The 15,827-nt window shown below is 41.3% G+C and overlaps 1 protein-coding gene across 1 annotated transcript in view; it reads right to left on the bottom strand.

Annotated features, from left to right (window-relative positions):
* The window catches only part of Map3k1 (mitogen-activated protein kinase kinase kinase 1, E3 ubiquitin protein ligase), a 67,667-nt gene extending 67,265 nt beyond the window's left edge, over positions 1-402 (bottom strand). Inside the window, exon 1 of the mRNA XM_013018502.1 lies at positions 68-402. Within this exon, the coding sequence (XP_012873956.1) occupies positions 68-402 (335 nt within the window). The remainder of the gene's footprint in view (positions 1-67) is intronic.
* Between the last annotated feature and the right edge of the window lie 15,425 nt (positions 403-15,827).

The following is a 15,827-nucleotide window of genomic DNA, read 5'->3' on the forward strand; positions in this document are numbered from 1 at the left end:
GGAGGGTCCGCGAGGTGAGCGCCGCCGGGCTCCGCTCGGCCGTGCTCTCCGGTATCCCGGGCCGTACTGGCGAGAAGGAGGCGCCTGAGCGGCCGCGGGTTGCAACTTCCCCTCGGCGGCAGTCTGGGCCGGGCTCGGCGGGAGCGGAGGAAGTGATCGGTGGGAACGCTGGTGTGCGGTGCACCGCGGGGACGCACGCCCCGGTCTCCTCGGCAGGGCGGCGGGGTCCCCGCGCGAGCCAGCCTCCGACCCCCACTCGCGAGCTCCGCTCCCGGCGCGCAGGTGGCGCCCGGAGACGGCCGCCCGCCGCCCCGCGGGGCCCAGTTCTGAAAGCATTCCCTCCCTCCGGTCCCGCACACTTGCGTGGGTTTCTGTAAGACCTGGCCCGAGCCCCTGCCCCATCCCACCGGCGCGGGAGACGCAGAGGCGGGGGTTCTGGGGACCCTGTCCCCCCCCACCCCCGCACCTCCAGCTGTCCAGGGAAGCGCCGGCGAGTACCGAACCCCTGGCGTCTGGGGCCGGAGCCAGGCTGTGCCAGGAAGTGCTGGATCGCCTCGTGGGTGGCCAGCCTGGGGCCCGGCCCTCCCCGGATCCGATGCTCCTCTCCGCACGTCCCGGTTCCCGGCAGAGTCAGGTGACACGCCGGAATCCCCGTCCCCTGCCCCCGCAGCACCCAAGGTGACCCTTCGGAGCACTTTGCCCAGAGTCTCTGAGAGGAGAGGTGCTCGGGCCGGGAAGTCGGGACTGAGAGGTTCAGGACGTGGCTCTCTTTTTCATTCAAGTAGTGTTGCGTTTAGTTTTGTTTTTTTCCTCTATAAAGTTTGTCTGACATGGGGTTCTCCTCAGAACCCATGAGCAGCCTCTGGATTGAGATGTGGAACGTGGGGGGAGGGAGGTAAGATGGAGGTAGAAGGGGTTTTTCTTCCCGAGCAGAAAGAGAGAGCTCTTGTCATTTCTGTGCTTAAGTAAAAGCCTCAACTATCTGCAGCACAGTTGTTTTGACTTCTCGAGATGAGATTACATGAATGTTAACTGAAGAGCAAGGTGCTTTCAGAGAAGTTTTTAAAGAGCCCTGATTTCGAAGGAGCCCAGTGTTTTGAATTGCACTGATACCTGCCGAGAGTCTTAGATGGCTACATCCTACAGCACAAACTTTTTGGAAGTTTAGATAAATCTTAAAAAATGTTAGGTCTCCATTTAGGCTGAAATTATATGCTCTTTTAATGCAGTCAAGCATATCATCCAAACCAAACAGTAATTATTTCCCAGGTCTTCCCAGATTGCCACACCCACCAAATGCTAAATTGAAAAGGATAAACTTTCCTGGTTTCTACTTGGTTCTAAAAACCAAACCACAACAACAAAAAGCCCACCCACTTTTCAGTTTGCACACTCATACTCACCACACTTAGTTACCTGTAACAAAGTCTGGCCGAAGAAGCAAGTTAAAAAAGAGTTTAGCAAAAGTTTGACATGCAAATGTGTATGCTCTTGTGTGTATTTGTGTGTGCCCGTATTTAGCCTTAAACTCAGAGCCTAACACTCTCTCTTAGCTTTTTTTGCTCAAGGCTGGTGCTCTACCACTTACACCATACCTCAACTTCCAGCTTTTTTCTACTTAATTGGAGATAAAAATCTCATGGGCTTTTCTGCCCAGACTGGCTTTTGAACCAAGAACTTCAGATCTCAGCTTTCAGGGTAACTAGAACTACAGATGCAAGCCACTGTCAGTGTCCAACTAAAAGTCTGACTTTTGTGTCTATTTTGCATTGATTGAAAGTGGGGACCCAGGTGAGAGGGATATTAAATTCAGCATTATCAAGTAGCTACAATTCTCTGACCTCTATCACTCAGATACCACCATAGTAACTGAAAAATTGAACCCATGTTAGATAAGCACTTTTCCTCTTTAACCACACTCCTAGCCCAATTTTCTTGAGATAATCAAATGACCTGATTAACTAAAAAGGGCATCCTCCCTCTGCTACTTTGTTAATCGAAAATCTTTGATGATCAATCAATGATATGTTTTTCTACCTGACTTTGAGACTTAATCATGATTAAGCCCACATCTCTAGTTTTGGTGCTGTTTGGCTTTTACTTTTTATTGATGTACAATGATGTATGTTAAATATCAGGCTACTATCGATTCTGAATTGCCTTAATTTGATTTATTCAATGACATAAGAAGTCTCTTATTTCATCCAACGTTGCTTCTAAACTGAAAACTCCAATGATTATTTCCAATCTCTTCGTGTCCATTATCACTTAGATATAAACCCTGAAGTGATTTCCCGTACACTGTGACAATTTCAGAAACCTTTATGCCAGTGCTTTTCCAGATCACCTTTCCTCACCCAGCGCTCTTGGGAATTGCTCAAGTCACGCCTGAGTTACCACCTCAAATTCATTTGTAGGATCCATTTAAACACTGGGCATTTGCTTGTTGAACACAGATACTATAGACACTAAAATGAAAGACATACACTGGCAGGCATTTCAGCTTGTATACTATTCATCAGACACTTATTCAGTACCTCTTGTATGCAGGCAGGAAATCTTTGCCCTCTTAGGGGCTATCTTTGTTCTTACTCATTTTTACAAAAATATTTTCATCTATAAATATTTTGATGGTGAGTATGTATGGGGCTGATTTGGATAGAATTTCAGACCTGTGCGTTTGTGAATGTGTTTGTGAACTCTTAGGTAGACATAAAGCAATTAGAATGTAACCTTGACAATAGTCCAAAACTGGTACTCTCCTAGGCTTACAACTATTTCTTACGTAATATTTGCTGAAGAACTGGAGCTAGAATTTGGTTTCTCCATGCTATTTCTAAACACTATACTTTCCAGGTGTTTTCAGCTGTTGTAAGTCAGGAAATCTTGTCATCTATGGTATAATTGGTCCCCCAAGTCTTCTACCTAGCTTCTAGTTTACTGGTTGCGGGCACTAGCTGTTGTTGGTGTGGTGTGCAAGACACAGAGGCATACCACAGCATAAGAAATGCATGGCCAGTGCTGGTGTGCACCTGCATAATTCTGGTCCCACTGGGTGAATTAAGGGCCCAAAGAATCTATTGAACTTGTTGCCAAACTTGATAAGACATAACCTACTCAATTAGATGTAATTCAATTATTAAAATGCTGAAACATGAGTGCAAAAAATTTTTCCAAATGAAAATGAAGCCAAAAGCTGTGAAAGATTGAACAAAAGCGAGAGATGGAAAAACATGTCTGACAAACTAGTTGTTGATAAGACCATTTGATCAAGAAGAAAAGCTAGAAGAATTTACAAATATCTGAAAATACTTACTTTGCTTTAAAGAGACTGAAACTAAACATTGTAAACAAGGTGAAATTTGAAAAAGACTCATAGAATTATAAAGAGTGAACCACACTATAAAGATCAAGATCCTATAGCTAAGTCCCAGCCAAAAATCTCACATAAATCAAAACAAAACTCTGTTATTGCTAGGTTCCAGTAGCTCATAGTAGTTTATGCCTTTAATCCTAGCTACTCAGGAGGCTGAGATCTGAGGATCAAGGTTTGAAGCCAGCCCAGGCAGACAAATTACTGCAATTCTTAATCTCCAACTAACCAGCAATAAGCTGGAACTAGAGGTGTGGCACAAATGGCAGGGTGCCAGCCAAAAATGAAAAGCCAACTGAAAATATGAGGGTCTGAAACATAAAACCCTGTTATTAATTTACAAAATAGTTAAGATATATATGTATGTATTACAAAATAGTTAAGGTATATATATAACTCCCTTTTATTAATTAATTATCTAAGTTTTATTGTTATTATTAAGGTGTTTACAGAGGGGTTACCATTTCATAAGTCAGGTTATGACACATTTCTTTCTTTTTTTGTTTTTTGGATAATGTTACCCTTCCTTTGATTTCTTCCAGTTTCCCCCTCCCATCCCTGTATCTAAATTTTTGTTATGAATTCGCATGTACTGTACTTAAGAAACTAAACTTTGTTACAAAAATACTGAAAATGAGTCAAATTGAGTTTTTATACTTAAAATAAAACTACAACTTACTGTATTTAATCCATCTCAGAATGAGCAAAAAATTATCCCACTTTACAAACATGCTCTGATTCTTTAAAATGGTCACTAACTTTTTTCTTGTTTTTTATTTTTCAGATATGGTCCCGGACAGTCTGGAATCACAGCATTCTGTCAAACACACACCACCACTTCTGACTTATTTGCTACAATGGGGTTTTGCTAACTTTGGTCTGGACTGGCCTCCGACTGCATTTCTTCCAAACACTGCCTCCTAAGTAGCTAGAACTACAGGGATTAGCCACTATACTTGGCTATATAATTATTTTTCTAGCTTTTATTTCAACAAAATTGCTAATTATGTTGCTTTTAACTAAGGTTTTTACATAATTTGTGTCTGATCATGTAAAGCAATTCAACTCTGCTTTCTTTTTTTTTGGGGGGGGGTCCGGTCATGGGGCCTGAACTCTGAGCCTGGGCGCTGTCCCTCAGCTCTTCAGCTCAAGGCTAGCACTCTAGCACTTGAGCCACAGCGCCACTTCCTGCTTTTTTCTTTTTGCTTATGTGGTGCTGGGGAATCAAACCCAGGGCCTCATGCATGCAAGGCAAGCACTCTATCACTGAGCCACCTTCCCAGTCCTTAACTCTGCTTTCTAGAGGGCAAAAATCAATTTTAAATTCCAAAGTAATGTATATCAAAATCTCAAAACTTAACTAAGTATGTAGAAAACCTTAAAAACTTGGAAATTTAATGAAATGTTAGAAAACATTGAGCTAAAATGATTTTCACTTTTAATAATCTTGTCACCTTGGGATAGCAACACACTTCATATGTTTTGCCCAAATCAACATACATGCAAATTTAAATCATATGTATCTTTGAATCATACCAAATGTCTCTTAGTATTTGTGTGCCAGTGTAAAAGTTGCCCTGATATGTACATAGTTGGGGGCCAGTAGATGGATCACAAAAGAGAAATTGAGAGCATGGGTACTAAGATGGCCAGGACATATTATGCTCAGGAATCCATTTTTGAAATTTGAAGGGGAAGCTGAGACACGTTAGTACATTTATTTCTTCTTTGAATACTTCTGGCCAAAAGATTCTACCTTGATCCCCAGGTGACATTGCTCCCCAACTTGCAAACCTTGATCTACTTGCAAACCTTGACTATTTGAGGCCACGACAAGACACGGGAAGAGGTGTGCTTGGGGTCTGTAGGGTGTTGCTTCCAGAGCAGATGTTTAGGCAGATGTAGGCCATGCTGAGCCACCATTGTGAACCAGCACTGACTTACACAGCAGTTGGGTGTCCTTTAATCAATTCATGTTTCCAAACCTGTGACACACAGTATACTGAAAAGTAGAAAGCCAAGGGCACAGTCTTCTCCTATCCAGGACTAAGAGAGGTGCTTGCCAGGGGCTAGACATTCTAGGTGCCAGGAAAAGAGAAAATGAGACCATGAGACCTTTCCTTAGCTAACATCTAAAGCTAACCTGGGTCAGAACTGCTTGTGTCTGCATCATCTTTCCTTTCCTTTTCTGTTCTGTTCTTCTCTCTTCTCTCTCTCTCTCATGAGGGAGAAATTGGGGTCCAGGGGACACTGAGGGCCATAAAGTCAAAGGCATTGAACATTTGAAGTAGAAGCCCCTGAAAAGAAAAGAAAATGTTTCCAGTACACAGAAATGTGTTCCATGAATGTTAATTTATTGAATCTACATATAGTGCTAAGAAGTAGGTAGTATAATTATCAAGGTCCTACAGATGAAGAAAGTGAAGCACAGGGCAGCTAAGTCCCAGGCTGGCTCAGAACTCAAAGATTCCTCTGCCTTAGCACTTCTTCAAGTGCTGGGATTAAAGGTGCTCACCATTATGTCAGACAGGTGAGACTTGAACTTAGCTATTCAGGTTCCCCAGCGCTTTCTTTTAACCTCAAATTACAGTGTATATTTCTTATTATTAATACTAATAAATGTTACTGTTTTCTTTCCTGTAGTTAGTTGTTATTCTTTTGTTAGTGAACATAAAAATAGTCATGAATCTCTGTCTCAATGTAATTTTTCTTATTTTTTTCTTCCCTTTTATGGTCTGAGATCTGGACTCAAACATGGTACTTGATTCTTTCACTTCACTTTCTAGTGCTGTACCAACTGAGCCTTGCCTCCAACTCCTTAATGTAGTTTTTAAAAATTTCTTAATGTCATAAATTTCTTCCTTTCTTTCTTCCTTTCTTTCTTTTTTCCTTTCTTTCTTTCTTTCTTTCTTTCATTTTGGGGTCAGTCGTGGGGCTTGAACTCTGGGCCTGGGCGCTGTCCCTGAGCTCTTCAGCTCAAGGCTAGTGCTCTATCACTTGAGCCACAGCGCCACTTCAGATTTTCTGGTGGTTAATTGGAGATACAAGTCTCACAGACGGTGATCCTCATATCTCAGCCTTCTGAATAGTTAAGATTACAGGCGTAAGCCACCAGTACCCAGCTTCATAAATTTCTTAAGTAAAAAATTTGAGATCATTGTCTTACATTTTATAACATGCTCATATTTATATACAAATTTTGTGTTTATAAGTGCTAATGGCAGAGACTAACTAGCTACACTATCAACTACATTCCATAGTCAGTCACTGCTCCCTCTACTAAGTCCACAAGGAAGTCGTAAATGCCGTCCACGTATGAACTCTGTGTTCAGAAAAGTTGGGACTGTGCAGCTTGGCACATGCTGGGTATGTACAGAGCTAAACTGAGACTCATTGAGGTCTAGGCCAAATCAGCCAGGAGAAAGTTTTTCATTGCTGTCTAGATTTTGTTGCTGGTGAAGAACAAGCTCCCCAGGGTTTCAAAACCAGAACTCATGGGCTGTGTCTCTACAGTTCAACAGAATCTCACTCTCCAGAGGAAGTATGTGTAGCCAGGGAAGGAACCTCTATGTCAAACCAATTGGTGCTCATGAAGAAGCTAGAGTGTTTTAGGATACTTAGGGCTGATGAGGAATTTAAGTCCACCCACATCTGCATGTCGAACATCTGTTTCCAGGCCTAAGAAGTTGGAATACCCCTCTGTACCTATAGGGCTGAACAGAGGGGTTTGCTGTAGGAAGTGATTCTGGGTGTGTGTCCAGTGATTCTAAGATTGGTTCAGTGTTCACGGTGCTAAGTTGACTGTTTTCAATTTGAGTCTGGATATTTGAAGCTGAAAAGAGCTCTTCAATACCAAAATCTCTTCTGGGATTCTGGGCTTGAAGCCTGGGTGTTAGGTCCAGGATTTGGGTCAGGAAAAAAATTGTGGTTATACAGGGTCTGACCATCTTACTTGATAAGATGTTTTCCAGATCACAGGGTGTCTCAATAGTTTATGTTTGGTTATCTGTGTTTTGTTCAGGAAGCATACTATTCTGTGCATTGAGGTTTAATATAGGTTCAGACTTTTCGATATCTTTACTTAAAGTTTTAGGATCATTCTGTAACAAACTAGCACTGTCTGTGCTAATAAACTGTGGCTGATAATGTCCATAGGACCATTGTATTATGTTCATATGATGATATTATTATGGGAAGTTGGGCATCTAGGAGACTTTGCGAACTCCTGGCTTGGATTTCTCCGGAGATCCCCCCAAACTGGACACAAGCATCTATAAAAGCATCAACCTAAGCAACTGTGGATGAAGTTACCCTAGATCTGGGCAAGGGTGACTTGGTGTGAACATTAATGGGAAGGGACATGAGGATCAGATCAGTCTGAGAACAAGATGACACAGAGGAGTCCAGGCCAATACTGAACAGAAAGTCTCATGTCTGGTGAGGCACGGGTCAGATCTGTCTGTACGTGGATTGAAGAAATGCTATTCTTTGACACGTGTCCTCTAGTTTTTGCAAAGGATTCGATAGACTTTTACCCAAGTTCACTTGAACCTGTACTAATTGGCTCAACAGGATTGATGTTTTTTTGCTTTTTCAAAATTTTATTTTATTGTAAAGATGCTGTACAGAGGAGTTACAGTTACATGAATAAGGCAATGAGTACATTTCTTGGGGAGCATTGTTACCCCCTCCCTTATTGTTCTCCCATTATCCCAGCCCTCCCCCACCTTCCTCACTCCTCCCCCACCCTTTGAAGTTTTAAAGTTAAGAGGTAGGTTTTCCTTCATAAAGCAAGCCTCTAGATCCAGGCTAAAGATTATGGTTCCTATGGACAAAGGTTCTAAATGCACAGCACCTGGCTGGAGCATCGGTGCATACTTGGCTGTGGGCACTAAGACAGGCGTCAAAGGAAATGGCATGGTCAGACATTTAACCAGAGTCACTTTGGGCTTCAGTAAAAGCAACTTCTGAAGATCTCTCAGAGGTGCTGTGACACTCTGCCTCCTGGCTACCAGTCTTTCTTTTTGTTTCTTTTTTTTTTTTAAGTTTTGAGTTCTTGAGTGTTGGTTAAGAAATTGTTTATGTTATACTTGTTTAATGATCAATGTTCTTATTGGGCATTTCTGGCTTGGTAGGTAGTTTTCCTCTCTCTCTTTCCCTCCCTCCCTCCCTCCCTCCCTTCCTTCCTCCCTCCCTTCTTTCTTCCCTCCCTCCATCCATCCCTTCCTCCCTCCCTTTCTTTCTTTCCTTTCTTCCTTTCTTCCTTCCTTCCTTCCTTCCTCCCTCCCTCCCTTCCTTCCTTCCTTCCTTCTTCCATTCCTTCCTCCCTCCCTCTCTATCTCCCTCCCTTTCTTTCTTTCCTTTCTTCCTTTCTTCCTTCCTTCCTTCCTTCCTTCCTTCCTTCCTTCTTTCTTTCCCTCCCTCCCTCCCTCCCTCCCTTCCTCCCTCCCTCCCTCCAGGTGGATACCTGTCCTCTGTAGTGATGGTGGCCATTTGGGTAGAGATGAGCCAATGCTGTTCAGCTGGCCCAGGGGCAGCCACGCACACACTGGCAGGTTTTCCCACAATCCTCTGCATGTCTCTTCAAGTCCCACTCAGTGTATAGGAATTGTCCCACTTATGCTTCTTCTATGCACGCCATTTCCATAAAGTGCTGTTTTACAAGAGAAAAATGAGAAAATGGCTGGTTGGGGGCTCCAAGACAGTGGAATTTCGATATGGTTTTCAAATCTTTTCTTCCTGTTCAATTTACTGTGCCATCCTGCAGTTGGTGGCTCGTGATCAGGTGCCTGTGGGAATGCTGGGCTTTTGGCAGGATCTTGCCACCATAGATCTTAGGCAGCTGGCCCTCTCAGGCAGGGACTTTGGGTTCCTCAAGAGCCCAAGGCACTGGGGCTGGCTGAGGAGCCCACTGCTGAGTTTGAAACTGGTATGGCTTCTGCATAGCTGTCAGCCCTCTGGTAAACATTATACTACAAGGTCTCCACCAGTATACTGCTGTGAATGAGTATTACTTTTTTTTTTTTTTTTTTTGCCAGTTCTGGGGCTTGAAGTCAGGGCTTGGGCACCATCCCTGAGATTCTTTTTTGCACAAGTCTGGCACTCTGACATGTAAACCACAGCACTATTTCTAGCTTTTTCTATGTATATGGTATTGAAGAATAAAACCCAGGGCTTCATGCATGCCAGGCAAGCACTCTACCACTAAGCCACCTTCCCAGCCAAGTATTACTTTTTAATTTTGCTGGTTGTGGGCCTTGAACTCAGGGCTTGAGTGCTGTCCTTGAGTTCTTTTGCTCAAGGTCAGCACTCTACCACTCTGAGCCACAGCTCCACTTCTGATTTTCCAGTGGTTAATTGGGGACTTTCCTACCTGGGCTGTCTTTGAGCCGTGATCCTCAGATCTCAGCCTCCTGAGTAGCTAGGATTATAGGTGTGAGCTACGGTACCCTGTATGACTATTAATTTTTTTTAAAACCTGAAGTTCTAAGTTATACCAAACAAAAAAATTATTGATCAGACACAAAAGTTTACCTTTTTATTATGTACCCAAATTATTTACACGAAGAAATGAAATATAGTATCTTAGCTTAAATAGCCCATGGAAATGTATGGTAGAGGCAGTTAACATCCCACAAAATATCCTCTCTACCTATTACCAGGCAGTTGTAACTAGGAAGCAACTGCTTAGCCAAGGACTGGGCATCCCAGAATGCCTTGCAGCTAGGTATGCAAACCATGGCTTTAAAGAAATGGCTCAGATGGATACAGATGGCATCAATGGCCTGGGGATAGCAAAGTAACAGAAAATTGGGTCCCTGAACATCTGGATGGAGGACAGCCACCTTGACAACTTCAGCTTTTATTGTTTTGACCGTTATATGTTTAGATTTACTTGGCATGACTGTTTACCATAAGTAATTCAATATAATTTTCTTTATTCTCTGATACTGTGAGACTTCAAGCTTTGTATGACAGACACAGAGACAAGAGGACTTTGGTGTCCACTAGGACTGTGTTTGAATCTCAGCTCTTTCACAACTAGCTGTGTGACCTTTGGCAAGCCATATGCCTTTAGTCATTATTAATATTGGGAGGTAATAGTCACTGTTATAACCTCATACTTTCCTCTTACCCTTACCATGACTTTGCTGCATACAAACCAGATTTCCATGGTGGTATCTATATCTCTGTGGCCTGTGAAGCTGGCTTTGCTGACTGTATGACAGACCAGTGTTAGAAGACACGGAGACACAGTGGTACACTGCAGATGTCTGTTCCAACTTATGAGAACTTAGAGTACTTACTTTTCCCAAACTCCAAGTTCAGTGATGTCACTCTAGTAGCTTGAAATTAGCAGTGAGAATATTTATACCTCAGAAATTGGCAAATACACCGGGAATCAGACCATTTCCACTCTCTCCCAGAATTGGTTGTTAAACATTGACCAACATAATATATACTAGCTGGATCAACCGTTGGGTGTGTTGTTCAATGGTTTCCAGATTTTTTTTCTAGCAGGATTAAGCTCCAAAGGATTAAGGCTTGACTGGCTGTCTTTCCCATCTCCATTCCTGTCAGAGTTTCTCTCACCTCCTAAATCCTGGAATACTATTTCAAATTCTGCATTTAGGGGAACTCAAAGTAGGAGAGGAGACAGCAATAAATAAAGTTGAAACTGTCAGAAGTCATAGGGCTGTGATGTAGCTCAGTGGCAAAGCGCTTGCCGAGCAAGTTCAACATCCTGGGTTTGATCCCCAGTAAGAAAAGACAAAAAAAAATACAGTTAAAAAAACCCTAAAAATAAAAAAACCCAAACAAAAAAGTCATAAACACGTAGTAGGTACTCTACAAATGCTAGATCTTTACTATGCTGAAATATGCATATATATGTATATATATAACTCAAATATAACAGCAGTCATTATAGAACAATTAGCCATAGTAGGAATTAAAATTAAAATTGTGCATTTAAAATTCAATTGTCCTAAGCATATGAATCATCTTGAAGGACATTTATTTTTCACTATTTTAATTAGCTTTATCATAAATAAAAACTATCTTATATATATACATTTTAGAAAAATAAATGCAAATAGATAAAGTGAGCTCTGGTACATAGTTTTATGAGACATATCTTCAGGATCTCTTTGCGGGGAAATAAAAATGAAATGTTTTGAAGTCTTTGACATGTTTTGTTAATTGGTCTTGATTTTACATGATCAACTCTTGGTTTTGTATGGCCATTTCATTTAGATACTTGCATTGACCTCATATTTAATGTTATCTCTGAACAGTGACCCATACCAGCATCCTGATATTCTAGAAATACATGACAGGTTTGGACTCTAGAAAGTTCCCTCAGAAGCTCACCATTACAGAGTTATTTACATAGATAGAACCTCAATGGCTATATTTTCTAGTGAAATTGTAAGAATTCTTATATTTCACTGGTAAATGAAGTGTGCTATAGTTTCTAAGGCCGATGTATTAAAGGCTTTTTCCCACTCTTTCCAGTGGGAGGTAGAGCTACTGGAAAGAAGTTAGGTCACTGAGGTCATGCCCTTGAAAGGGATATTGGGACTCTAGCCATTCCCTTTACTTAACTTCCCTGACGCCATAAGGTGAACAGGCTTCCTCCATCAGGAACCCATGCCATTTTGATTCTTTCAGGGATTTTGTCACCACAATAGAAAGATGATTGTCCCAAAGTCTTATGGGCACCAGTTCTTCTGGAAGAAGAGAAGGGTCAGCTTCTGTGACTGCTTGGCTGGCCCCTTTTGGTGGCCACAGACTCCTGGGCATTGGAGCCGCTTTTCAGAGTGGTCCTTTTCAAACTCATCTGGGTTTGGGTCCTTCACTTGCATCTCTTCCCTTGTTTTCTGTTATTGTTTTTTTTTTTTTGACCTGAAAGGAGGAATCTCAATATGCCATACATGTTCACATTAATGTAATCAAGAATGATAGTAATGTTAATCGAGCTAATTAACTGTCAAGAGGCCATTCTTGGTGATAGAGGATGGCATAAAATAACTGCTGGATTCCCAGTGAAAGTCCACAGCTATCCTTCCTTGGACAAGTAGCTATTAGATTTGCTGCCTCTCTTCCAAATATACACCAGGAACCGGGGCTGCTCAGGGAATTTATTCATATCTCAAAGAAGGTTTTTGTCATTAAAAAATGCTACTGTAGTATTTAATCCTCCTTTTAGTCTTGCTTGCTTCTGTGCTTTGCCAAAACCAAGTAGATTATTTTGAAAGGAGGAATGCTACTAGATGATCCAGAGAACAAGATAATAAATTGACTATAATTATTGGGGGAAAGATAAACATTAGGAGCAAAAAAAAATTAGGATGAACAATTTAAGAATTAATTCAACTAACATTTGCTAAAGACTTTGTTCAGTGTTTGATTTCAGACTGTCAGCCCATTTAATTCTTCCTTAACTCCTCATCACATTAGAACTGTTTATGGCCATTTACAAACTTAGAACTGGAAGCTCAGAGGGATTGCTTTATCTCTTTTTTTTTTTTCACGTAAGGGGTAGGTTTGTTCAGTAGACCTGCTGGGACCAGGCAAGGTTGGCACTCCACGCGGCTGGGAAAGGCCTAGGAAGGATGGCTTTATCTCTTATTGCACATCGCTTTACTGGTAAATTGGCAGGATAGGCTTATAACTCTAAATTCAATGTTCTTTCAACTATATAGCTTCCAGGAAGAACAAATGTGTTCTTCACCTAACAATCAGATATCTCTTAATCAGTCAACTAATAGTTATCAATATTAGGTACTGGTATATTGGTATACTGCTTATTAGTCCTAGAAGCTACAGCTTTTGAGTAAGGACAGTGTAGTACTCACTTTCCTATTTTGAACACAACACATTTCTCAGCAGTTTGCTGGGGTTGGATGTTTAGTTGGTGTTAAAGGTAACAGAATCATTTTGAATGATGCTGAGTAACTCAAACAGGGTCTCTGTCTGTCATCTTCCTCACCAACACTATGATGTAATGAGAAGCTGGTGTTTCAGTATGGTCTGTCCCCATTTCATTAGCAGTACCCATATGTATAATAGGCACATGTCATACTTCTACTTTTATATTTTCCCAGCTTTATCCACTGAGTACTTCCGCCATCTTTTTAGTAAGTACAGTCCAAACTTCAGTCCTTTTCTCTCCTGAAGGAACTTGCATGCATAGGGAAAACAAAAATCGAATAAACATGCCAAGAAAACCACTTTGCTTTAAAAAGCAAGCCGAAGGAATGTTAATCAAACTCCCTCCCTATATTAAATGCTGGGCTGACTCTAATTTGGAAAGTTCCAGTTGCAATCCAGATATAATCTCAGAAGTTGCACATACCTGAAAAAGGCAGCAGTTTTACTTATTCTCCAGCTCAGATGCTCATATTTGTTATTAGCATTCAGTTGGGCTGATAACAAGTCCATTGGAGAGGGTCAACTGGAGGTGGCCTCTCCAATCTCCTCATCAGTGAGCAAGTTGAAATGGCAGATGACAATCTCATTGTTCTACAAAGCTTAGCTTTAAAGAAGTTCATAGGTGAAGTAGTTTCTCCTTCCTAATATGCTTCTCTTTCCCAAGTAATTAAAGTATAATTGAACTCAAAAATTCAAAAGCTGCCTAGGCCTAGAGTTCAAGCCCCATGACCGACTAAAAAAAAGTATTTGGGCTGGGAAGGTGGCTTAGTAGTAGAGTGCTTACCTTGAATGCATGAGGCCCTGGGTTCGATTCCTTAGCACCACATAAGCAGAAAAAGCCAAAAGTGGCACTGTGGCTCAAGTGGTACAGTGAAGAGCTGAGGGACTGTGCCCAGGCCAGGCCCTGAGTTCAGGCCTCACAACTGACAATAAATAAATAAAGCTGAGTAGCCCTCAATGTTTCATAACTGAAGTCTGATCAGTTTCCAGTTTGTTTAAATGCATGGCAAAATGATACTTCACACAACAGCAATTGGCATAGGTTTTTTTTTTTTTAATTTGTTACAACCCTCCCCAATACATACATCACTGAATTTGAGAAAACATTCTAAAATAGTAGCTTTGGTCAAATAATCTGAAAATCCAGTCAGTAAACCCACATCCATTTTTTTTTCTTTTTTGAAATGATGAATCAGCTTTGTTGAACTTGAAACCCCAGAAGAACCTGTGGGCAATTTTGTCTTTTTCTCTAGGAACTGAGGGGTTAGGGGTGGGACAGACATGTAGAGATAGAACAGCAGTGAAACTTCCATCACATCCATATCTTCTTACTGGCTATATTATATCCCCTTAAGAAACCTCAAATATTGCTCATTTCATTCTAGGACTGGGGAAGAAGTGAAAAGCCTAAGATGGCCTACGATTGATAAATGGATTTCTTTCCTGAGAATGAATAATTCAGGATTCAATTCAACTAACATTTGTTAAGGGCCTTTTATCAGACTTGGAAATGGAGGCTTAGAGAGATTGTTTTAAATCACTTAGCTTCTTTCAAATCACTTAGCTGGAAAGTTGGCAATTGCAGCTCTTAAAGGTAACAGAAAGCAGAGCTTAGCAGTGGCAAGTGAAATAGGTAGGTTTGGAAGAAAAAGAGGGAGAAACGATTGGAGAAGCAGCTTACAATCAAGGCATATCCCTCTCAACGTTGTTTCCCAGCACCCCTCCAGGCCATGTGGCCTGTCTAGTATTTTGGAGCTTGTGAGCTCCTCACAGCTACCCTAGGATTGGGCAGCCCTTCTCACTGCAGTAGATAATTGTGTCCCCCATTTCTGGTTGGAATTTTAACCATTATTTCCTCCAAAATGCTGTCCAATATGTTTTTTTAAAGCCATATAGGTATATTAGCCTTCTACTACTTTCTCTTAGATTTCCCTTTTTAAGATGCATTCTTTGTCATTTTAATTGATACATGACTGTACATATTTGTGGAGTTACAGTGCAATATTTCAATACATGTTTACAGTGTGTAACAATCTGATCAGGGAATTAACAAATTCATCTGTTACAGGGTTTTCTAGGAAATGGTATTATTGGAGTGTAATCAATATTTTAAAAGAAATTCAGTAGTTAATATCAGAATGCAGTACCTGAAGTAGAGACAGTGTGAATCGTGTGTGTGTGTGTGTGTGTGTGTATGTGTGTGTGTGTGTGTGTGTGTGTGTGTGTGTACATATATATACAGGCTATCTGGTGTTTTATTTCTTAGGCTGAAGTGAAAAAGGGATTTAACAACTGTGAGTTGAGGACTGTGGAACAGGACCAGCATTTATGCATTCCAATTCTACAATGCAACAAACAATTCATTGACAGTGAATTTACTACATGAAATTTCACCAAAAATCAATTCCATGAACCATCCATTTACTGAGTTATTAATTTACCACATTGCTGGGCACTTTTCCCACATTTTAGTTTCCTTGGAGCTTTGCTAGAGTTCTGTAGTTAGAGACTTGTTAAA

The sequence above is a fragment of the Dipodomys ordii genome, unplaced genomic scaffold (assembly GCF_000151885.1).
Source record: "Dipodomys ordii isolate 6190 unplaced genomic scaffold, Dord_2.0 Scaffold41, whole genome shotgun sequence".
In the NCBI taxonomy this organism is placed as follows: domain Eukaryota; kingdom Metazoa; phylum Chordata; class Mammalia; order Rodentia; family Heteromyidae; genus Dipodomys; species Dipodomys ordii.